We start from the raw sequence: 23,526 nt of genomic DNA, 5'->3' as shown, positions 1-23,526 counted from the left end.
ATTATTATTAGTAACACAATAGTAGGATTTCTAATCCTTACTTCACCATAAAGTCTAAAGGTGGGATTGCAGCAATATGAAAATATAATATTAAAATGAGTTAAAACAATTTACAACCATAAGAATAGGGTCGGTCCATATATATATTCCTTCAAAGGCCAGGGCAAAGAGGTGCATCTTCATCTCTGCCACAGGCTGCCAATCAGGGACTGTCAGCAATGGTACCCATTTGCCATACAGACACAGAGGCATCCAGTAATATCAGGGTATTTATCCAGAACAGCCTTCTGCATCACAGTATACACAGTGATGCCAGAGCACACCCACTCAAGCAGCCACCATGGCTCTCTCCATAGGGTGGGAGGATGGGAAGCAGGAGTTTGGAGTTTGGCTGCTTCTGCCTGGGTGGGACGTAATTTGCACTTGCATTTTCATGATTGGCACAGGACTAGTTGGACGTTGTGTTGTGATCCACCAGGGGAGAGTCTTAGGTTGTTCAAGTATCCCTTTTTGCACACTTTGGCCTGCTTTTAGGGCCAGGAGCTCAGCTCAGTAAAGACATCAGATTTTAATAATAAGGAAATGGGTTTGGGTGGATTTCCAGAGTGCACATTCTGCATCAACTCGTTAGGAAGAGCTTTATCAGATCAAAATGTGTGTGGGGCTGTTTTGGCAGGGGATGGGGCAGAAAGGAAGCACTATTTGATCCTTTGCTTCAAGCCATAAAATGCTTTTTTCTGGCCCTGTATAGTAGGAACATCAGGGAACCAGATAAAATTGCTTAGGGATCAGATAAAGCTGATGAGCCACCAGTTGACTGCTTCTGTTTTTGACATATAAAAATGTTATTAAAATTGGTTTCCTATTATTTGCTGTTTTTTAGTTTGTGGGCGGCAGCTCAGGATAACAATATAATCTCTGAATCTTAAATGTGGGAGAAATCCCTTTGGTGTGCAGCTGGAGGAGCACTTGAATTGCAGAGCAAAGGGTGGGAGGGAAGGATATCTAGATGCTGGCTTTCTGACTGCACATTGTGTTTCCCCTTTTTATCTTAAGTGCTGCAGCCTGTTTAAGTCAAAAGGGAGGCAGAGAAAGAGGCACATGGAAACTGTCATGCTGCTGTTATGCCAGTCCTAGAACAGATCTGTTTTTGTTTTGCTAGCTGCGCTGAGAAGAAGCATGGAAAGCATGCTTTGTTGCTTTCTAATCTAGAACCATGGGTTCAGGTACACTGTGTGTTGGTGGCAGATAGGTGTTTCCTCATTTTATCAGCCTTAAGGATGAGCAAAGTAATGTTATCTTTGGAGAGCAAGGATGGAATGGTGGGAGGAAGGGCAACCAGAGATGGATGATGGGTGAGGGTCTCCCTCAAACTCATTCACAGTTTTGTATGAAAGAATTCAAGGTATTTCTCTAGGGTTTTGTGTCCTTTCAGCACTGTATTTGTATTTGTTGTTGTTATTGTTTAGTCGTTTAGTCATGTCTGACTCTTCGTGACCCCATGGACCAGAGCATGCCAGGCACTCCTGTCTTCCACTGCCTCCCGCAGTTTGGTCAAACTCATGCTGGTAGCTTCGAGAATACTGTCCAACCATCTCGCCCTCTGTCGTCCCCTTCTCCTTGTGCCCTCAATCTTTCCCAGCATCAGGGTCTTTTCCAGGGAGTCCTCTCTTCTCATGAGGTGGCCAAAGTATTGTATTTTTTAATCCCTCCTTATTATAAAATTGTGATGATTGACACATGGTTAATCAAAAAATACACTGCTCCAAGTATGCCTTCCTTTAGTTTTTGAGCTCTGTACACCACTGGAACTATTATAGGGGTTGGGGACAAAGCGGACCTGCTGGTCTTTCTGCTGACGAGCCAGACCCTTAGGAGCGTATTTGATTCTGCCAGCTTCCTTGTCATAGTTCTATTAAAAAATGGAATTGGCCCAGCAAAATTCAGGACCATGGAAGTGGGGAGGGAATAAAGCCAGATAACATGGGGTTTGAGTTAAGCTATAAATGTAGCATTTCACTTCTTTGTAATATGCTGCTGTGTAATTGTACTATGTAATGTGTAAGGTTGGTTGTGCTGTTTTAAATCATGCTCTCGGTGATTTTTGTTTTTGTATAATTGATGGATTTGGGTTAAAGAAGATTTGGATTTGGCTATTCCTTTTGTTTCTAGTAGTTAATTAAGATGACTATTAGAATTTTACGCACAAGTGTAAAGGCGGTCTTGTTGACCCGTTAAGGCATTTACATTCCCTTTTTCTACCAATGTAGTACAGTGCTCTATTCTTTGACAGGTCTGAATCACGTGGGTGATTTTTACTGCAACAGCAGCACCATCTTCTGGCTACAAATGATATATATTTGAACCCCCCCTTTTGTTTCCCTTTACAGTCAAGTGATACCTTGTTTGTCAAACGCCTTGTGACTTGAACGTTTTGGCTCCTGAACACCGCAAACCCAGAAGTGAGTGTTGCCATTTGCAAATGTTATTTGGAACCCGAACGTCTGACGGGGCTTCTGATTGAGTGCAGGAAGCTCCTGCAGCCAATCAGAAGCTGCTCCTTGGTTTTCGAACGTTTTCGGAAGTTGAATGGACTTCCGGAACGGATTCCACTCGAGAGCCAAGGTATGACTGTACTTTTTATGATGCTTAAAAAAACCCCAAACCTTTATTTTAAGCAGTAGAACCAGGGGCTTTGTAGAGGAGAGCAGAATGAACAAAATAAGGAGTCAGGTGGCATCTTTAAAACTAACAAATTTATTATGGCATAAACTTTTGTGGACCGTCTATTTCATTAGGTGCATGAATTGGCATGTTAGGTACACACCTCACTGTAGAGACAAATGTAAGCTCCTTTGCCAGCTGCGGACAACTTCATGCATCTTACGGTGGATTCTAGTCCACAAAAGCTTCTGCTATAACAAAAGATCCTCCTCCTTTTTTGTTGCAACAATCCAACATGTCTGCCCCTCTGGAAACCGGAGTGTTTGTTGGGCAAGAGAATGTGTCTGTCTCTCTTCTCGGAAATATGGGTGATAAAGTTAATGGAGAAGCAGGCAGGCCCACAGGGTTCCCAACCTGCACAAACAAGCTTGCTCTTGGTTTTGTTTTTGGGGGGGATGGGATGGTAATTTGTATTGAATAGTATTCTACTGAGAGACAAAGACAAGACGGAGAGATGCGTAATTGGTTGCATATGTTTTGCTTTCTTTATCCGTCCATTTCCCCTTACAGGTAATACAGTATTGGCCCGAATAAAAGCGTCACTTTTTCTCCAAATACTGACAGCTAAAAGTTAAAGTGCAACTTATATTTGCGACCTTCCCTTTCCCCCAATGGCTCTGGGGAGGCTTGGAGGCAAGGGGCGGGCTGCGCGCCATTGCCCCATGCTCCCAGGCTGCTTTCGGGGGGGGGGGGGTTGCAACGCTTTGCCGGCAGCTTCCCTCCCCAAGAGCAGCCCAGTGCGCAGCCTGCTCGCTGCTCCCAAGCCTCCCCGGAGCCGTGGGGGGGGGGAGGGGAAGGCCTCCAGCAAAGCGGTGCGGCTCTCCCCCCGCCTCCAAGCAGCCCGGGTATTGTCTCCCCCCCCTTCAATTTTAAAGGTGCGGCTTATTTGGGGGTGCGTCTTATATTTGGGCCAGTACGGTATGTCATTCAAGCTGAGCTCATTCCACTTTCCCCTTTGTGCTTGTTTAAGCTGCAAAGGAGTAACTAGCCTTACTGTTTAAAAGTTTTATTGGGAATTAGTGAGGGAAACTAGCTCAGAACATGCGGCACACAGCTCACGTCTTCAGAGGCCAGCCTCTTCCCCTCGCCACCATCTAGTAAGGCCCAGGCTGAAGAGAAGCAGGTAGGGTGCCATCAACATGGGTCAAGGCCTTATGCTGGTGCAGTTTTGTTGACTGTGCAAGTTGGTCTCTGGCAGCCCAAGGGTACTGTGCACCTACAGATCATACAGAACACCCCAGATATAGGGGGAAAGTCTGTGCATATGTATAATTTCAACTTCTAATATTTGCAGTGCAGGGGGTCAGGCTAAATGACCCTTCGGGTCCCTTCCAACTCTATGATTCTATGACTGCAGTGAATGTTTTCTGTTTTTAAAATAAAATCCAGTTATGTTTACATGACACTGTTGACACCCCACCTTAAGAACTGCTGACTTGGGAATAAAAACCCCATACTTTCTCTCCTTCTACCCACCCAGTTTCTTTGTTCAACATATGGCTTGATAAAGAGTCCTAGAAAACTGGAATTTGCTCACAATTTTGTCATATTTTGATAGGTCCTAACAAAAATATATTGTAGGTACTATGATAATCTTGGATACAAAGCTAGTATACCAGGAAAAAGTGTGCTAGTTCAGCCTTTTCTCTGCTATGGTAGCTTTCTATATGCAGGAAATATTTGTGTATGGAAGCATATTCAATGATGTAAGAATGAAGTGGTGCAACTCAGCTTTGTTGTGTCCGTGAGATCTGAGCTGTGGGTTCCACAAGAGGAGGGAAGATGATGCACCTGAGTCTTCATTAAAGAGGATGCATGGCCTCCTTTTTAGTCAAATGCAGGGCAAGCTACAAATTGTGGTGTTGGGACACAGTTTCGGTAATAAAAGAACCGCTCTTCCATTATCCAGCAGCAACAGACTAGAGATCATAGAACTCTTCCCCCGCCCCCCGCCATGCCTGTCATGCTACCAAATACCTGCTTCTATAGACTAAATACTTAAGTAATGCATTATCATGAAAATAATCTAGGGTTGCCATATTTTGGAAAGTGAAAATCTGGACAGAAAAGTTTGTTGCTTTTTTTGGCCAAAGTTGTTGGCAAAAATGACACTGCCGACATGGGCTGCCATACGTCCGGATTTTCCTGGACCTTTCGTTGATTTCCAACCAGACACTGCTTGCAGTTGCAGTATTCCGGATATGTCCAGATGTATGGCAACCCTATATAATCACCCAAACTTGACTGTGCCTCTTTCATTCATTCAACTTGTGTTGCATTCTTCTTTAGATTCTAAAAGTATTGTATTTCTTCCTAGGTTGAAGACCTGTGTGGGCATTTATACTCAGAGAAGGTAAGCAACCATTAGGACAGGTAAGCACTTCTTTAAATGATGATAAGATTCTACAGTAGTTTCTCCTTTCCCAGCAGTGAGTTTGCACTCCTGGTAGATAGGTTTGGAAACCAGATTTGGCATCATTACTGACAGTTTCTAGGGTTAGTCTTGTGTTGTTTTATTATGTTAGGTGTCCCTGTCATTAGGCAGAATAACTTATCATGTATACATGGATTCTGGTCTCACCAAGCAACCATTTTGAGGAATCACACCTGCAAACAGGGATTGGGTATAAATTGGATTCAGTTTACATTTAAAGGCAAACTTACAAAATCCACACTTTCTGAAACAAAAAACAACCCAAAACTCAGCCCAGCTTTGAAAAGGGCACTTCTCTGAATTTTTCAGTGCAGCTCTCCAGCCAAGCAATGTGTACAAAATGTATATATTAGGGTAACTTGTGCATATATTAGTGAAAATAATATACCGAAACACATTGCATTAGGGAAAACTGCTTTGCAAAAATGTGTATTGTAAGAGAAATTCAGGAGGAGAGGACTATCAATGGCTACTAGGCGGGATGGCTATTCTCTGCCTCCACAGTTGGAGGCAGCAGTGCTTCTGAATACCAGTTGCTGGAAAGGAGGAAGTGGAGAGGGCTCTTGCGCTCATGTTCTGCTCGCTGGTTTCCCACAGGCATCTCATTGGCCACTGTGAGAACAGGATGCTGCACTAGATGGGCCATTGGCTATTCTTGTCTTCTTAAATCCACACTAAAATGCTGATGAATTTTCATGAGGATTTCATCACCCCCCCCCCCCCAAAAAGAGAAATTGCAGACTGTTGTGGAACTGAAATTAAGATTGGAAAAACTAGAAACTAAGAGAAACAGAAATTGACACGTTCATCCATCCTTAGTTCCAGAATCCTATGCTAGTTTCATGTAGTCATCAGGTAGCCTGTCAACCAGAAGACCCTGACTTTCCTGGAAGTGTTCCATGCTGGATTTTCATGGAGAGAAAATGACAATAATGAGATTTATAAAATAGCAGAATTTGAGTTGCTGGTCATGCCATTGTTCATTAACTATTGTGTGATGGTGTAGCAAATATTATTATTATTTAACTATGCCAAATAGCTTTGTGACTCTTCAAGGGGTATCTATACCAAAACATACATGAGAAATCCTCCTTCTACTTTAAGGACACATTATGCTTTTTTATATTGATAAAAATGCTTTTTTTAGTGATTTCTAATTAAATAGGTGTAGGATTGCATTCAACTAAGTTTTACTCAGAATAGATGCATTGAAATGAGTGAACATGACTAATTTAGGCCCATTAATTTCATTTTGTCTACTCTAAGTAAATGAATACCGCCCATAAATTTTTAAAGAGTACTGTGCATATTTTGTTTACTTAATGTTTGACATATCTTTATAGAGCTCAGTGCTGTCATTTATTATCTAGCACGGTGTTTTTAAAATCCATTTAAGGTTGCCTTGGCATGCTGAGGCTCATGGTTAGCTATAAATAAGACTCATGAATCTGTTATGTTGGGATGTAAAATGTGGTGACCTCATAGATGCAATTCAATCATTTTAACAACAATATAACTTTTGATGCAATTAGACACTGGAACTGCAATTACCTCAACTAACTAGCATAGGTTCCTGCCAACCTAGCAGTTCGAAAGCACGAAGTGCAAGTAGATAAATAGGTACCGCTCCGGCGGGAAGGTAAATGGCGTTTCCGTTCGCTGCTCTGGTTTGCCAGAAGCGGCTTAGTCATGCTGGCCACATGACCCGGAAGCTGTACGCTGGCTCCCTCGGCCAGTAAAGCGAGATGAGTGCCGCAACCCCAGAGTCGGGCACGACTGGACCTAATGGTCAGGGGTCCCTTTACCTTTAACTAGCATAGGTAGTATAAGAAAATATATTTTGAAAGTGCAAGGGGCAAGCTACAGAAGAGCTTTCGACTGTAAAGATAAATAATGTTTTACTCATGTTGCCCCCTAGACACTCAGGGTTGCTATTCTTAAGCAGAAACGATTCTGAGCACAGTTTGAATGCGAGGCTGCAGAATTAGGTCAGTAGTCAGTCAGGCTGAAAAAGTTTTATCTGCTCCCTTGGCAACAAAATTAAATCACTTTCTTTGCAACATGTATTCATACATATAAAGTTGACTTTATGCTGAGACATCATATAAGTGACTCTGTCCATAGGATACTAAGTGCGGTAAAAATTTGTCAGCATTCAAAAACCTCTGCAGCACTCATGTCACTGGACATCCTTAGATAACTTTGAATGGACCTACATTCAAATCTGTGAGGCTTGACTGTCTCTTTAAAGCCTTTTGCAGTAGAGTTTAATAGTTTGCACAGCAATAGAGCAGGGAATAAGGCTGTTAAGCCTATTTGGAATCCTATCTGGGCACCTGGGATTTGCTACCCTTCCTCTCCCCTTTTCACTAATAATCAGACCAGTCTTTTACTTGAGCATAAAAAGATTTACTTTTTTCAATGCAGTGTGAAATACAGACACAGGAACAGTACATCTTAAAGCAAAATACAAAAATTTGCATGAGGATGCTTTATGTGTCTGCAGAGGATAAGAACAGAAATCGTGCTCCGGCGGCGCGGCAGCAGCCAGAGGCCCCATTAGCTAAAGTGGTGCTTCAGGTTATGAACAGTTTCAGGTTAAGAACGGACCTCCAGAACAAATTAATTACTTAACCTGAGGTACCACTGCAAAGGCCTTATAGTTCTTAAACCCTTGGTTAATGGCAGTCTATGTACAGTTGTATTTGTCAGCATTAAATTTCCCACAATAGTAACAATTTCATAGCACCAGAGCAAAGCATAGTTTCTCTTTTTCCTCTTAGGCTTACTATGCCTTTATGTGATTCTAAGCCCATCTCTTCTGTGTATCAAGCTGTGTTTGCTTTGTAATAACCTCTGCGAATGGACTGTTTTTCTTTAGCTGCACTTTATTGAAAATACAATAAAAATACTGTCCTAAACAACCAAGGATAGGCACAGTTGGCATCTTGCCGCTTATGACAAGAAAGTACCCAGTATGGATGTGATATATTGCTAATTGTCTTTAATGCATGTATTTTTCAATATCAGATAATGATCGGGAGATTCAGAGATTCAGAAGTCACACATTTGGCAGCAGTGGCCAAATTAGGAAGTGGCCAAGAATTAGGAAAGCAGGCAGTGTAGCTCTGGGCTGATCATGCAATCTGCTTGGTATAGTGTAGGAGTTGCTAACCTGTGGCCTGTGGGCTATATCTGTCCACCCAAATGTGATTTTGTGCCCCCCCCCTGTTGTCTTTATTTATTTATTTAAATGATGCTTCCATTGTTGTGGCGTGTGTGTGTGTGTGTACACACACACACACACACACACACACACACACACACACACACACAGTGGTACCTCGGGTTAAGTACTTAATTCGTTCCGGAGGTCTGTACTTAACCTGAAAGTGTTCTTAACCTGAAGCACCACTTTAGCTAATGGGGCCTCCTGCTGCCGCCGCGCCACAATTTCTGTTCTCATCCTGAAGCAAAGTTCTTAACCTGAAGCACTATTTCTGGGTTAGCAGAGTCTGTAACCTGAAGCGTATGTAACTTGAAGCGTATGTAACCCGAGGTACCACTGTATATGACAGTTCCAGTGCATCCCCTTTTGGAAGGCAGCTAACAGCCATTCTTGCCACCCCCACTTCAGCCTCCAGAAAGCTGGCTGTGGTTCATTGTGGCCTTGGCCTGGAGATGGTTAGCTGCCCCTTCCTTAATGGTTATAATCTTATAATCCTTAATGGTTATAAAAGTGTGGGATACATAATATATTCTTCAAGCTGGATAAAAACAGGTCAGAGGTAAATTGTAAAATTAGCTACTTTGGTCTAATTCTCAGACATCTTAATCACGCAAGCTGAAACATTCAAAATATACAGATAACTAAGATTCCACATTTTGTCTTCCAGAAGGAAACTCTACACCAGTCTAGAGGCTGAAGAACTTTTTCACAATGGACATAGATGATGAAGAGAATATGAGTAAGATGTTCATGTTATACAGTGCTAAACCCATTACTGTTTCTGCAGCTGCTTAGTGCTTGCCCTTTTCAAGTCAGTCACCTTTTGCTTCTAATCCCGCCTGACATTCAGAGGAGTTCCCTACTTTTATTCTATGGAAAGAATTATGCTATAATAATTTGTACAGTCTTGGAAAAAGAATACTGAATTACCACTGAAATTAATAAATTTTAAATGCTTCATGTGCTTAGGAGCTGTTGTCTTCAGTGGGTGTGCAGGCCCAACGGTATGCATGTTTACTCAGAACTAAGCCCCACTAAGTTAAGCCCAAGGTGGTAGTCCTAGACACAGTTTCCTGAGAGTAAGCCTAACTGTATTTGATGTGGTTTACTTTTGAATAGATGCGCATAGTCTTGCTTAAATTTCTGTGGTCACTGAGTCACACCTTTTTATTTTATTGTTGACCTTCCTAACGTTCATCCTCCGTTCCTTTAAGTCAGTTTTCACTTTAGAATGCAGTTTCTAGAATATCTAAGAATATTGGCTATAGGACTGATGTCATAGCAGATCTTCACTACCGTTAGAATACATGCTCCTGAGTAATGTGCATTGATACCAGGTTCCGGCTTACCTACCACAGCAGACAAGGTAGCAATTTTTCATGGATGCATATGTGAATTTCCTGCCAAAAGTATAAGGGTTAATGATCCCTTCTTATCTGCCTTAACTACTAAGTGCTAAAGTATTTGTGCTCAATGCCTGGGCATGTCATTAAAATGTGCACCTGCAATGGCTTTGTGAAACCAGCCAGACTTCAGTAACACCATATTTTCAGTATCATTTGGGATCACAAGGTGGGTTTTTATACCCCTTTGGTTTTTTGGCTGGTTTTAGCCATTTTAAAGACCATAGCACTTTTCAACAGCTGTGATTAATGTCATGATTGCTTGTCTCTTTTTATTCTGGGAACATTTTAGCTAGCATTTTCCTTCTTGTGGAAGTATGGCATAGATGCAACCATAGGTCAGGCACCTCCCTTGCTTCTGATGTATATCAGCCTTCCAGGTTGGAGAAGGCTGATACAGATGAGCATATGTGAAAAAGAAGGAAAGCATGTTTAACACATGGCTTGGTTTGCCCAGTTTTTGATAGATCAATATTCTCATATACTGTATTATACTCCTTTTGGGTTTCTGAACACACAGTCAAGTACTGTGCCCCCATGTTGCTTTGATGTTTGAGATGTGTTACTGGGCTAAAGTGGATGGGAGATTTGGAGGGAAGTTCCCTACTTCTGAGTAGACTCCATATGCCAGTAGGACTCCCGCAAGCCCTGGCTTAGTTGACAAGCAGGTAGTGGCAATTAACAGGAATGTGTGCCTGTTGCCAGTGAGCTACCCTACTTGGTGGCACTGGAGCAGGGTGTCAGCATTTTATCATATATGCACTTCATTCATCTGATGAAGTGGACTGCCCTCCACAAAAGGTCATGCCATAATAAATTGATTGATCCTTAAGGTGCCACAAGATTCACTGTTTTTTTCTGCAAGAGACTAACAGGACAACCTTTCTGGAAATTGTATACCTCTTTCTGCCACCAACAAATGTTGCATAATTGTTTATACCATAGCAATCCTGTCTCCACCATGCCATTTTTGACTTTCTGAAAAAGTCAAATCTCCAGCCTGAGTCTTTCTCTTGGGGGGATAATTCCCCCTTTTGCATTTTATTTGTCTGTACAATACAAGAGAGAGCAAAAATATACTGATGAAGATATAAAGAACCACACAATTAATTCTACAAACCCAGGGAGTTTGCGGCCTGTGCATTGTACACATGGTACACTGAAATGAAGAGAGAACAATTCTGCGATTCTATGACTAAATGCTAACTGTTCTAAATATAAAAGTAAAAAATCTTGCTAGGCATTGCCGCTCAATAGCTCTTCGCATTTTGGTCATTGAATACATAAAGAATCACATCTTTGTATGATTGAAGACTGTGGATGATGTGTGTACTATGCATATTGCTCTTGAGTTGATGAAATGAGAAATACCAAAAGTATTTCCCACACTTTGTGTTTTTAAAATGACTATCTTCATTTATATGACATTTTCATAGACTGCTCCTGATTAATTCAGTACCACATTTTGCAAATCACTTGTCTTCTATTTAAGGATCTAAAGGCCCTAGCAATAACTCATAAAGAAAGAGGTAGTGTGTAGGATGGGATGTACCCCAAAAAACCCACATGAACTGTTTGAAAGCATCATAGAGTTATGCTGTCATTTTAGTGATTTGACACTAGAGCTCTGGCAATTTTGCCCTGGTTGCAAATCAAATGGCCAAAAATTCACAAAAGCTCCTTTTTGGAAAGAAAGTGTGCGGCTAAGCATTTTTGAAAGCCTCAGCACTTAATAAGAAAGAAAAGGAGCAGTGGACTTAAAAAAACTGAAACCTATAACGTTTGAATTTACAGTTTTCAAATGGAAGTTTATGCTTAATTGGAAAATGATTTTCAAAAGCAAATATTTCAACAGGCTGGGTATTTATGTTCCTTAGCTTCTTTCAAGGACTAGTCCTTTTTCCGAATGTTCTGTCTTCATCATTTCAGGACTGGTTAACGAAAAGCCTGCATCTTGAACAATCTATTTTTATAAATTTCTCTAAGGAACTGAATTGCTTGTTAATCTGGTTCCGATCATGTATGCTTGAAGGGGGAGGTTACTTGCAAATGTGTGTCTCTAGGGTCATCACCTTACACATCAGTCTTAAATTTATTCCCTCAAGGTGGAATAAATCTGCATGTCTGATCTGCTGCTATTGCTATGTTGCAAATAATATCAGCCGTGTGCTTAATAGCATTTTGTGCAGATGTAACTGCTCTGAAAAGGCTATGTCTGTACACATATAAAATTTTCTATTTGAGGTAAAATTTAAGATATAACAGAACGTGTTTCAAAGGAAATAGTTCTTAAAAATATGAAAAACTATTGATTCCTTTCATTTTATTTGCCACTATTTTACATTTATTTCTTCTCTTTTTAACCTGTATGTTTCTATCAACTCTCTTTTAATTTTCTGTTATTTTGAGCACCGAAAGGAGTAACTTATCGAGCTTTTGCTGGAGGATGTTATAAATGAAAATTTAATAACTGTTCCATCAACTTTGTCAACTGGGTGAAGTGGTGTCTGTGTGCTTTTAATTGTAGGATTTAACACAAATTTAAATATACTTTCCAGAGCAGCAAATTTTGAATCTTAATCATGCCTTCTCAATGGTGTGAATATATTATAGGCATCTGAGATTGGGTGGGGTTCTTTGGCAAAGTAGAATTTATTTTATGTTTAATTGTATTGCTTCATGTTTGGCATATTTAAAGAAGCTTGCCATTTGTAACAAAGTGTTTAGAAAATTGAATTTCTCTATTACTACCAAGGCATCAGTGTTTAAAAGTATTATGTCTATCTAATGTAATGTTCAGATAAGTATTTTAATATAGTCAAATAAGTTTACTGCCCCCAATAACCTTTTTTTTTTTTACATTCTGAATATACAGCTCTTGAAAAGTTTTATGTTTAATACAGGCAACTCCCGACTGACATGCAATCGCTCACACATGCACGGAGCCCAACCCGGAAGTGACCCTAGAACGTCACTAAAAGGGTGGAATGAGGACGGGGCAGGGGCAGAACGCTTTACGCGGGCCCCACCGACATGCGCAGGGATCTGGAATGTAGCCCCACGCAAAATGAAGTTTGCCTGTATTAATGATAAGGTGCCTAGTTGGTTAGTAGGACAGTTGGAATTCTAGTCTTTTAGAATTTGAAGTTTACATATTCCATCTACCTGCTTCAAAGTAGTGTCTTGTTTATTTATTTAGTAGCTTTATATGTGACTGTGGCTGAGCCGCAGTTTGTAACAGTAGGGGGTTCCAATAGGAAATGGCATAGAATTGCTGATGAACAAGGTATGAGAATTTGTTTTCTGGGGGGTGGGGTGGATTCCAATAATTGATTATTGCAGTGGGCTTGGGCCCCTCTCCACTGCTGAAGCAATCATGGGGTGGGAGAATTGAGCTGAAAGAAAAGTATCCTCTCCTACTAGTGACATGAAAGACATGTCTGTGTGCATCCTTCTGCAGCACCTTTGTGTCATGGGGTTGGGGTGGAGGCTGGGGTTTTTAAAGACCCTATTTTACTGTTCCATCCCCGCAGGTTTGTACCTTCAGATGGATGCTGAAAGTTACAAATAGATAGATCTATCTTATCTTTAAGTCCACTACAAAATCTCTAATTGGAACACCTTTGCACATTACATGACAGTGAGATTATAACAGAGAACTCCACTACATATGTTGGGATTTGTGTTTAGAAATGTAAATGTCATAAATACTATTTACTTAGAATATGTTTGCCTGCTACATGATAGTGGGTTTATAAGAAAGATGCCCGCTGTATATTCAGGGATATGAATTTAAAGGCGTTTCAATAACCTGCCTCAAACATCCACCCAGCACATGAGGCTGGCCCTGTTCCAGCATGCCCCTGTCTTCTGGTCTGCCCTCTGGCAGCTGCACATTCAGAATCAAGGTGAAGGGACTTCCACGCATGCAGGTGTCAAATGCCTATGAGCACTCAGTGTCAGGGACTTGGCTTTCTGCCATGTTCTTGCTCCCTCAATGTCTTTAGAGAACATGTTCACCCAGTTTGCCTTTTGCATATTCACTGCATTCAGATGTAATGTTTCACCATGGAGCACTCTGCGCATGGGCTGGGAGGAGGACTTTGGGAGCCTTTACTTTCAGTTTCCCTTACTCAGCTAACCACAGACAGGGCTATGGTGCACATAATGCTAAACCATGCTTTAGCCCTAGGTGCACAAATTGGAATGCGTCTGAGCTTCCTTCTCCTCTTGCATGGCTGGCAGAAGGACTTTGCAGCGTTTATTTTCAAAATATCCTGGTTTAGACTGTAGTTTAAAACAAGTTCTGATTAGTTCAGGCATAGGCAAACTCGGCCCTCCAGATATTTTTGGCCTACAAATCCCATGATCCCTAGTTAACAGGACCAGTGGTCAGGGATGATGGGAATTGTAGTCCCAAAACATCAGGAGGGCCGAGTTTGCCTATGGCTGGATTAGTTAAACAAGCCTGGTCCTTAACCTGTGATTTGAAGTTTCTGGTTTAGAAACTTCATTCTTTAGTGTCACCTGTAAACCAGCCCTTTGTTTAAACAGCGATCCTGCATTCAGCTTACTTCTGGAGTTGACCGCTCTGGAGCACCCGTGTAACATGACTACCACATAAAGCACAAAGCAGGTTTTACTGTATAAGTCAATAACTTGAATGTTTGCAGGCAAGAAATAGTATACTCTCCTTTTCTCAATAAGATGCATTGAGTTGGTCATTTTTTTCAAAGGAAGAGGGATCTTCCTCAATATACAGATGAGCAGGTGCCTGATATTACCTGCATAGATAATCTTAAGTGATTGGCCTGTGGATTCTGATGTTTGAGGTTAATTGGATATTAAATGAATGTTAATTGGGGTTGCAACATTTTGGCAGTTACTGGCTCATTTATTTTTGTTTTAGAATTAGGGAGGGTAATTTAACATAAATACTAATAGGTGTTTTGGTGCAGAATTAGCATATCAGCATATGCCAATATCAGATGTCTGAATATTTACTCAGTGTATGTTTCTGAGTTGCCTATTACACCTAATAAAGATATTAATATTTGAGCACACATCACTTAACCAGTTGCAAAGATAGATAAAGGAATCTGTAAATTTTACATTTACAAGGTCCTGCAACGAAGGCATTGTAAGTTACTCTTTCTGGGCACCACAGGTTCAGGCAGCATTGATGTTAAAGAGAACCGCAACATGGACAACATTTCACCTAAAGATGGGAGTGTGCAAGGCGCCGGAGAGGGGAACCAGCTCTCCAATGGTGGCGGCGCCAGCAGCAGGAAACGACCCTTGGAAGAGGGAAGCAATGGCCACGCCAAGTTCCGCACAAAGAAAAGGAAGAAAACACCAGGGCCGGTCTTGCCCAAAAATGCTCTCATGCAGCTGAATGAAATCAAGCCTGGCTTGCAGTACAAGCTTCTCTCCCAAACAGGACCCGTTCATGCCCCTATTTTTGTGATGGCAGTAGAGGTTAATGGGCAGCTGTTTGAAGGCTCCGGCCCTACCAAAAAGAAAGCCAAGCTCCATGCAGCCGAGAAGGCCCTGAGGTCCTTTGTTCAGTTTCCAAATGCTTCGGAAGCACATCTCGCCATGGGAAGAACTCTTTCCGTAAATACGGACTTCACCTCTGATCAGGCAGATTTCCCAGATACCCTCTTCAATGGCTTTGAAAACCCCGCCCAGTCTGATCTTTCCTTTTACCTGGATTCCAACGGAGATGGTTCCTTTAGCTCCAGTGCAGACTATAATTTGTCATCTTCTGCGGCCTGTAGCCTTGTACAGTCGTCTCTCCCTGCTCCATCACCATACCCCTCCACAAGTGGGAAGAATCCAGTCATGATACTGAATGAACTTCGGCCAGGCTTAAAGTATGAATTTCTCTCAGAAAGTGGAGAGAGTCACGCTAAGAATTTTGTAATGGCTGTGTCAGTGGATGGCCAAACGTTTGAAGGATCCGGAAGAAACAAAAAACTTGCAAAAGCACGGGCTGCTCAGTCAGCTCTTGCATCCTTGTTTAACATGCAGTTGGATCAAACACCATCTCACCAACCTATTCCTAGTGAAGGACTTCAGTTACACCTGCCTCAGGTGAGAAAACATTTTCCTTTATGTGTTATAATGGGCTAATCAGTTAATTAAAAAATACTGAAGTTACAACCTTTCGTTTTAACAGTGCATAAATAGTGTTTGTTGTATTTGAGTTCCTTCAGTGTGTTATTTCTGGCAGGGGTACAAAATATCCAGTTAGACTGCTAATTCTCTTATGTTTGATGCTGTGAATGGGCAGAATATTTTATACTTCCTGAGAAATTAAGTTAACCTAATGTATGATTTGACTGAATGAGCAGGAGAAGCAGAATGCAGTATACATGAACTGCACATCATTGCAATGTCACGAACTGTAGCATTTCCCTGGCATTATAAGGTGATGTCTTTCCAATGCAGCAGGGCTGTTATGCTGATGAGCCACCATTGCCTTGTATAATAGCAATGTGCAAAAAGGAGTTTCTGCTACACAGAACTGGATATACAGAGGCAAGGATTGGTGGGACTTACCTAGGCAACAACATCTTTTAAGGGCCAACTACAGTGGTATACCGCTGTACCTCTGACATTAGTAGCAGCCCCCCTTCGCCCCATCCATACACTGGGAACTCTGCCATCAGAGACAAGTCTGTTCAATAGATAGTGTTTGCCTCTACTCCAACACAGACCCTGAGGGCACCCCTTTAAAGTTCTCGCTTGAGGTGAAAGACTGTCATTTTCTTCTGAGGAAGATGGTAAAGAATCACACATAGGCACATTGTTCCCCCAACTGCTCACGGTAGAGTTGAAAAAAGGCACCCACCCACTGGACCCTGTTAATGGTTCAACCCTTGGGCAGTGCCCAGCCATATGCAAGGACTTCTGCCTGTGCAGTGGAGCTTCCCTCCCAGTCCTCTCCTCCTGTGCCCTCTCTACATCTGCTCTAAAGGACTGAGGGAACCCCCAGAACAGATTTAAGGAGGATATGTGGGGAGAGGAGAGGGAGAGGAAGTTTTATTGCATGGCCAAAAGTCCTTGCGCTAACAGAAGTTTTTAGTTGGATACCACCCCTTATTTTATTCCATGGTCTCTGCAGGAGACAAATATGTCCCTATTCCTGACACTCCAATGTTTGGGGGCAGGTTTTGATCCCATTCTAACCATGTCCATATACTGTAGTATACTTTGCTCTATTTTTTATAGAATGCAGTGCTACATGCAATTTTATGAGAGAAATTAGTGCTCATACTTTCTGTGGTGCCACTCATCTTCCCATTGTATGGCTACCTTGCCTTTGTAGAGGGGAGACTAGGGATCCTGGAAGCAATGAAACTATGAGCATTGCCTCCACCATCTTGCTGGATCAAGAAACTTGTGGTAGGTAGCATTTTTAATTCCTCCAGTTCAGTGCAGTGTTGCTCATAGATCTGTCTTAGCTGAACACAATACACACCTGTGCTGTCAAAGCAGGCCTCCAAAGGAAGCATGTGGTGAACCCACACTCTGCTCCGATTCCCAAACCTAGCTTGTACAACGCTGTGGTACCTGAGGTTATCAGACATCACTGCCTGAGCACCATTAACCACACATTGCAACTGAAGGTCAGAAATAGGCAACATGAAGAGAGAGAGAAAATAAGCAACCAGGATGACCAGTCAGAGCAACTAAGTACTGGGATTCGGGGGAGGTAGAAAGAACAATGGAAAACTTACAGGGGTTAGGGAACAAGATCCGGCAGGAGGGGTCAGTGGGAAGTGACCTTCTGATGCCCCCTTCTAGATCTCATGGAGTCAGCTGCCATGGGAGCTGTCTGCAGGCACCGCCTCCTCCGAATGTCGTCTCATTCTTCCTTCTGCATACATTAGCCACAGGTTTGGGAATATGGAGAGGCAATAGCTGTTAAGTATTTTTATACAAACTCCTTGAAGCCTATAAAGCTCCTGATTCAGTTTGAAAAGAATGAAAGTGAACATAGGTCATATTGATTTCCTGGTAAATACCGTATTTTTCCGTGTATTTGGGGGAGCGCCAAATTAAGAAATTTAAAAATTAAGAAAGTTGGGATTTTTTTGGGAAATTGCAAAAACAGTTGTTGAGCATCTTTTGTAAGTTTGTAGAGGACTCACCATGTACTCTTCCTAAACTGAGAAGAGCGGGCAAGCGGCCCCTTTGCCTCCGTCCCCTGCTACTGCCGCAGCTCCACCAGCCCTAGCTTACTTACCGCATTAACCCATGTATAAGATGACCCCCAATTTATCACGAAAGATTTTCAAGAAAATGGTCATCTTATACATGGAAATACACAGTAGTATGTTAAGTGACCTTAATTCCATTTGTCACACTATTTTTTGTGCCCATACTATAGCCTACGTATGGCTGCTGTGACTATAAATTAAGAGTGTAAATGATAGTGTGAGTGGTAGTGGAATCCAAACAATCAGAGAGAATTTACATGAAACTTTTCCACTCACTTTATGCTTTTGTTTTAACCCCCCCTAAAAATGTAAGGTAAAGGGACCGCTGACCATTAGGTCCAGTCGTGGCCGACTCTGGGGTTGCAGTGCTCATCTCGCTTTACTGGCGGAGGGAGCCGGCGTATAGCCGGGTCATGTGGCCAGCATGACTAAGCCGCTTCTGCGAACCAGAGCAGCGCACGGAAACGCCGTTTACCTTCCCGCTGGAGCGGTACCTATTTATCTACTTCCACTTTGACATGCTTTTGAACTGCTAGGTTGGCAGGTGCAGGGACCGAGCAACGGGAGCTCACCCTGTCACGGGGATTCGAACCGCCAACCTTCTGATCGGCAAGTCCTAGGCTCTGTGGTTTAACCCACAGCACCACCCGTGTCCCTTCCTAAAAATGTACTCAGCCTTTAAAACAAATTTCTCTGGAAAGTGACTCAGAAGGGAATGCAGCCCTTGATCTAGAAAAGGTTCCCCACCTGTTTTAGACTGTAAACTTCTATAACTAATACCAATTGTTTTTATACTTTCAAGAATGTTAATTTAGAATATTCCAGATCAATCATAGAAGTCCGACAATGGCCCAGTTCTTAAAGTGAGTGGGTTTTTTTATCACTTTTAACGAGGCTTAAAATCTCCTGCAAATTAAATTTGAATCCTATTATAACAGGTATATTTAGAAGGTATATTTATGCAGCTCTCGCATAATGCAAGGGATCCTTAAGGGTCAGGCAATGTAAGATTACATTATGAGACAGGAGATCCTAGATCTAAACCCTTCTCCAACCTATTCCTCAGGCAACGAAGACTCTTCTCAGTTGCATGTCACCCATAAATTTGTTTAATTCTACATACAAGGCACAGTTTACCCCCAAAGCATACGTTTAATTTGTACTCAGTTTACAATTCACTTTAATCTCAAAATCCTTATTGCTGGTCTTAATGTCTAGCCAAAGAGTTACCACTTTATGACTCTGTGTCTTTTTCTATATATTTATATTTAATATGTTCAGTTTATGCTTTATTGTAGTCTGCTTGGCTTTTCAGTTTTCTGTTATATATATCTATCTATATATATATTATAAACTTACGTGATCCACCAAAGTATTTGCAATCCCTCCAAATTTGGCATTCTCTGCAGATCTGGTTGCGGTACTGTTCACTCCATTCAAGTCACTAATGAATGTAATGAATGATAATGGACTCAAGACCAACCTCAATGGAACACCACTTGGTACAACTTTCTGGTTTGAATTCCATTAGTTCTTACCCTTTGAATATGCTTTACAAGCCAATTATGGATGCATTCCATGGAGATACCATCTTAGATACCTTGAAATTTCTACAGAAGATCTCATAATGAAGGCTAGAGCCTTGTTAAAAATTGAATGTTGTGCATGCAGCCTCATTCCCTGAATTTAAAATTATCTGTTCCATGATCAGCACTAAGGGCTTCCATAAAACACAGCATAGTTTGTAGAGATGCCTGAAGGGCATGGATATAAACTCTTCATCACTTTGAATCAGCAGTAATTCGAAACAACAGCACCAATCAATTCTAGTAAATATTACAAAGATTCCCTGTGATCCTTGGATGAACAGCAGTATAGAACTTTAATAACTAATTAAATAAAAATACCATACAGGTTTTTAAATCCATTTTGAAATGTTTTAAAGGCAGCTCTGTTTTGATGAATTGTCCAATATATTTGTCTGATTTTTGCAGGTTTTAGCTGATGCTGTTGCACGCTTGGTGGTAGATAAATTCAGCGATTTGACAGATAATTTTACATCGCCCCATGCACGTAGAAAAGTGCTATCTGGAGTAGTCATGACAACAGGTAAAAACAAACCAAAAACATGCCTCCCTCACTGATTTGGCCTTTTGTCCTCTGTTGGGTTACAAAATAAAATGGTAAAGGTGAATGGATATTTACCTTTTATATATAGTTTCGATTGCTTTAAAATATTGAGATCTCTTCATTCATAAAATAGGATTATGAAATTTAGTCCAAACTGCTTGTCTCTAAATGTAACAGGTTGTATCGAGAGGTGTTGCTCAGGTAGTGCTGAGGCTTCTAGATGGTGGGGGGACAGATTTAGAGGTGGGAGGAAGAAGCATTGAAAATGGCTTCTCTTCCCATTTCACTGACAGAAGCCGTGCTGTCAGAGGAGTGACGTTTTTAGGTTCTCTCTCTCGCTCGCTCTCGGCAAGTATTAGGAGTGTGTCCTTGTACAAAAAACATAGCTTTCATTTTTAATAAAAATTCATTTCCCTCTTGTGAGGCAAGTGCTGCAGCCTCTTCCTAATGTTGAGCTGGAGTCTCCTTTCTTGTAATTTGAATTCATTGGTTTGGATCCTACACTCTGAAGCAGCAGAAAACAAACTTGCTCCATCTTCCATGAATCTGGCGGTATCATTTGTACCCACATGGATCAGAAGGAAGGGGACATGGTCATTGGACTTGATGAGACTTGGCAGCCGCTCTGTCATGGTTCTCACAGGGACAATGCAGCAAGACACTACAGCCCTCTCCCGACTTGTAGTCAGAGGCACAGCAGGTAGTGCATGTGCTGTTTGAAAGCCATAAAAATGGATGGCCATCACAATATCATGTGGTAGTGAATTTGATACTTTAACTATGTTCCTTTGGTCTGTCCTGGATCTTCCACACTTCCTCTTGCCCTCCTGCTTTCCTCTGGGGAAAACCATGGTTTAGCACTCATTCGAAGCAAAGGGCAATTGGATTTTCTGCAGATTGCCATTAGTTCTGATTTAAAACTAATGAATGGGTTTTGCCTGGGAAAGGAGTGGGGGCAAGGGCGAGAAACACTCAGAAAGTGCAGATCAAGCAGAAAACTGCTCAGCCCTGTCCTTTCTCAGCACAGGATGAGCAGAAGTGTGGTTGAACCCTCAGCTGCGTTGAATGAGCTCATATCCTAGTATTATGCAAGAGGGAGAAAAATCTCTCCCTCTCCCTTTTAGTAACCAATAACTGGAGGCTGGAGGCTGGAATTTCCAGTTGAGGGTCTGATCCTTTCTTCTATACAGGATGCCAGGTGTATATGGCTGGGCATTGAGTGTTCAGAGAATGTCTCTGGAAAGCACTGGTTCTATCAAGAAACCCAATCTCACCGTGGTTTCTAGTGTTCTGCAAACAGTACCCAGCATACATTAGACAAGCACTCAAAATTTAGCTTTTAAAAAATTGATTCCTAGCATACTAAAGTTGAGAAAGGAGGAATTTTTTTTTTTTGTTAGAATTGAATCTTCTGTCCCTGTAAAGTAAAACATTTGCTTTAATGGTTAGCTAAAATCTCTAGTGGATTGAAATAGAATCCAAATTTTAAGCTCAAACTTCATGTGGCAGCAGCAGTTTAAATCTGTTTCATTTTTGTACAAAGCAGGTAAATGAGTGGGGAGGAGGGTTTGGTGTCTGGATGAAGAGGCACATAGAAAATGGAGCGATATTGCTGTTGTGGGTGGATAGAGTCTCCCAACCTAATCCTCTTGGAGTTTGTTGGCGGGGGGCGGGAGAGACACAGACAAACCAAGAAGAGGAACCTGCAAGACTAGATGTCTGTTCCAGAAGAGCTTCATTAATGTGTTACACCCAAATTCAGGATTCCCCCCAAACTGATGCCAACGTTTTGTGTTACAAACCCAGCATTTTGTGCCACCTCCAAACTGAGTAATTGACACTCAAACCACAAAATGTGGGGTTCTGTAGTTTTTAATACTTTACTGAATTTTTATGTAGTTCCAGAATTTTAAAGGCAACCCAAGTTTCAGTGTGACTTCATTTCCACCCCAAGTATGCCTTCAGAATATATATGACTAGGATGTAGCTGAAGGTCATCTGGTGCAGTATGGTCTCCCAAGCCACACCTTCAAGAAGACATTCAAGAAGGCTACCATATTTCACCAAACAAGTCTTCTAAAAATATCTTTATATGCTTTCCCTTTTAAAACTTGTCTTCCCAGGTACTGATGTGAAAGATGCTCAGGTTATAAGTGTTTCTACAGGAACAAAATGCATTAATGGAGAATATATGAGTGATCGTGGTCTTGCATTGAACGATTGCCATGCAGAAATTATAGCACGTAGATGCTTGCTTAAATTTCTCTATACACAACTTGAACTGCTCTTATGGTAAGTTTAAAGAGAAATTCCCTTGCATCCCAGTTTTCAGCACAGAAGAAAGTTCCATTGATCGCATTGTGCTTAGGATTACAGTCTTGGGATGTGATCCTGTGAGGTTCTGTGATGATGATGCAACTTCAGATAAGTGATGCCGGGGTCCTAATATCAGCAGAAATGGAGAGCTAGTTGCCTTATTCTGGAACATAGATATGACACTAGCATTAGTATAAATATTTCTTTACGTCTTTGGCATAAACTGTCCTGCACTGGTGCAATCCTGCCCTTTTATTTTTCAAAGAATTCATAATGTGTAAGATTTCATATTTAACATATGCTGAACTGACAGTTGGAAGCATATGGTTTGTTTTACGTTGAAGCGTACATTAAAAGTCAGAATTGGTGACCAGAAGAATAGCTGGAAACCCCTCTGAGTGGTTTATAAATTATATGAAACAAACAAATAAATAAAATAAAGTGCATCTGGGTGAAATCTATATGTTTATATTGGTTTTTAAAATATCTGTTTCCTTTTGAGTGGCTCCCTCTGCTACATCCTGGAAACTGCTTTTTAATTTAGGGGCCTTAAAGTATGTAGAGGCAAAATGGGATGATCCGCTATATTTGGAGGGAAGCAAAAATAACAGTCGTACTCAAACAGGGGAGGGATGGCACCCCAGTTTAGATGTGTCAGCAAACCTCCCTCCTGAATGCGGAAGGTAACATGTTTACATCCTTAATAGCCTCAAAGCTCAAAATAATAAGTAGCTTTTGTATCAGTTATGATCAAAAATTTATTTCAGATAAACAGATTGCGGATAATATATTCTTATCTCTAAATATACTTCATTACTGTAAACAAAAGAATATTTTGTCCACAGAATTGTCACTTGGCACAGAGAGGACTTTTGTCCTGGAGACTGTCATAAAATCATTATGAGTTATGCAGTTTGGCCCTGACTTCTTCCAGGCTATCTAGCTCTTTTATGCCCAACCAACTGCTCAGGCTAATGTCAATAGTATAAGATCCAAAAAGTTCCGGATTCGGGGAGGGCCCAGAAATCTTCTCTTTGGTCTTATTCAATAAGCCTTTTGGAG

At 41.4% G+C, this 23,526-nt stretch overlaps 1 protein-coding gene across 11 annotated transcripts in view; it reads left to right on the top strand.

Moving 5' to 3' along the window:
• The window catches only part of ADARB1 (adenosine deaminase RNA specific B1), a 59,899-nt gene that overhangs the window by 13,701 nt on the left and 22,672 nt on the right, over nt 1–23,526 (top strand). For 4 of the 11 annotated variants that reach the window (XM_077918808.1, XM_077918795.1, XM_077918802.1 and 1 more), the window contains exons 2-7: nt 2,391–2,462; nt 5,042–5,077; nt 9,055–9,753; nt 14,958–15,886; nt 20,013–20,127; nt 22,272–22,440. In XM_077918808.1, the coding sequence (XP_077774934.1) occupies nt 9,708–9,753; nt 14,958–15,886; nt 20,013–20,127; nt 22,272–22,440 (1,259 nt within the window). In that variant the 5' untranslated portion in view covers nt 2,391–2,462; nt 5,042–5,077; nt 9,055–9,707. Of the gene's footprint in view, nt 1–2,390; nt 2,463–5,041; nt 5,098–9,054; nt 12,896–14,957; nt 15,887–20,012; nt 20,128–22,271; nt 22,441–23,526 lie in introns of those variants that run through there. The other 7 variants (XM_077918823.1, XM_077918810.1, XM_077918830.1 and 4 more) reach the window with 7 other exon arrangements.

Source organism: Podarcis muralis, chromosome 1 (assembly GCF_964188315.1).
Source record: "Podarcis muralis chromosome 1, rPodMur119.hap1.1, whole genome shotgun sequence".
Lineage (NCBI taxonomy): Eukaryota > Metazoa > Chordata > Lepidosauria > Squamata > Lacertidae > Podarcis > Podarcis muralis.
Note: the sequence above shows the minus strand (reverse complement) of the source record. Positions and strands in the feature narration are given on the sequence as shown.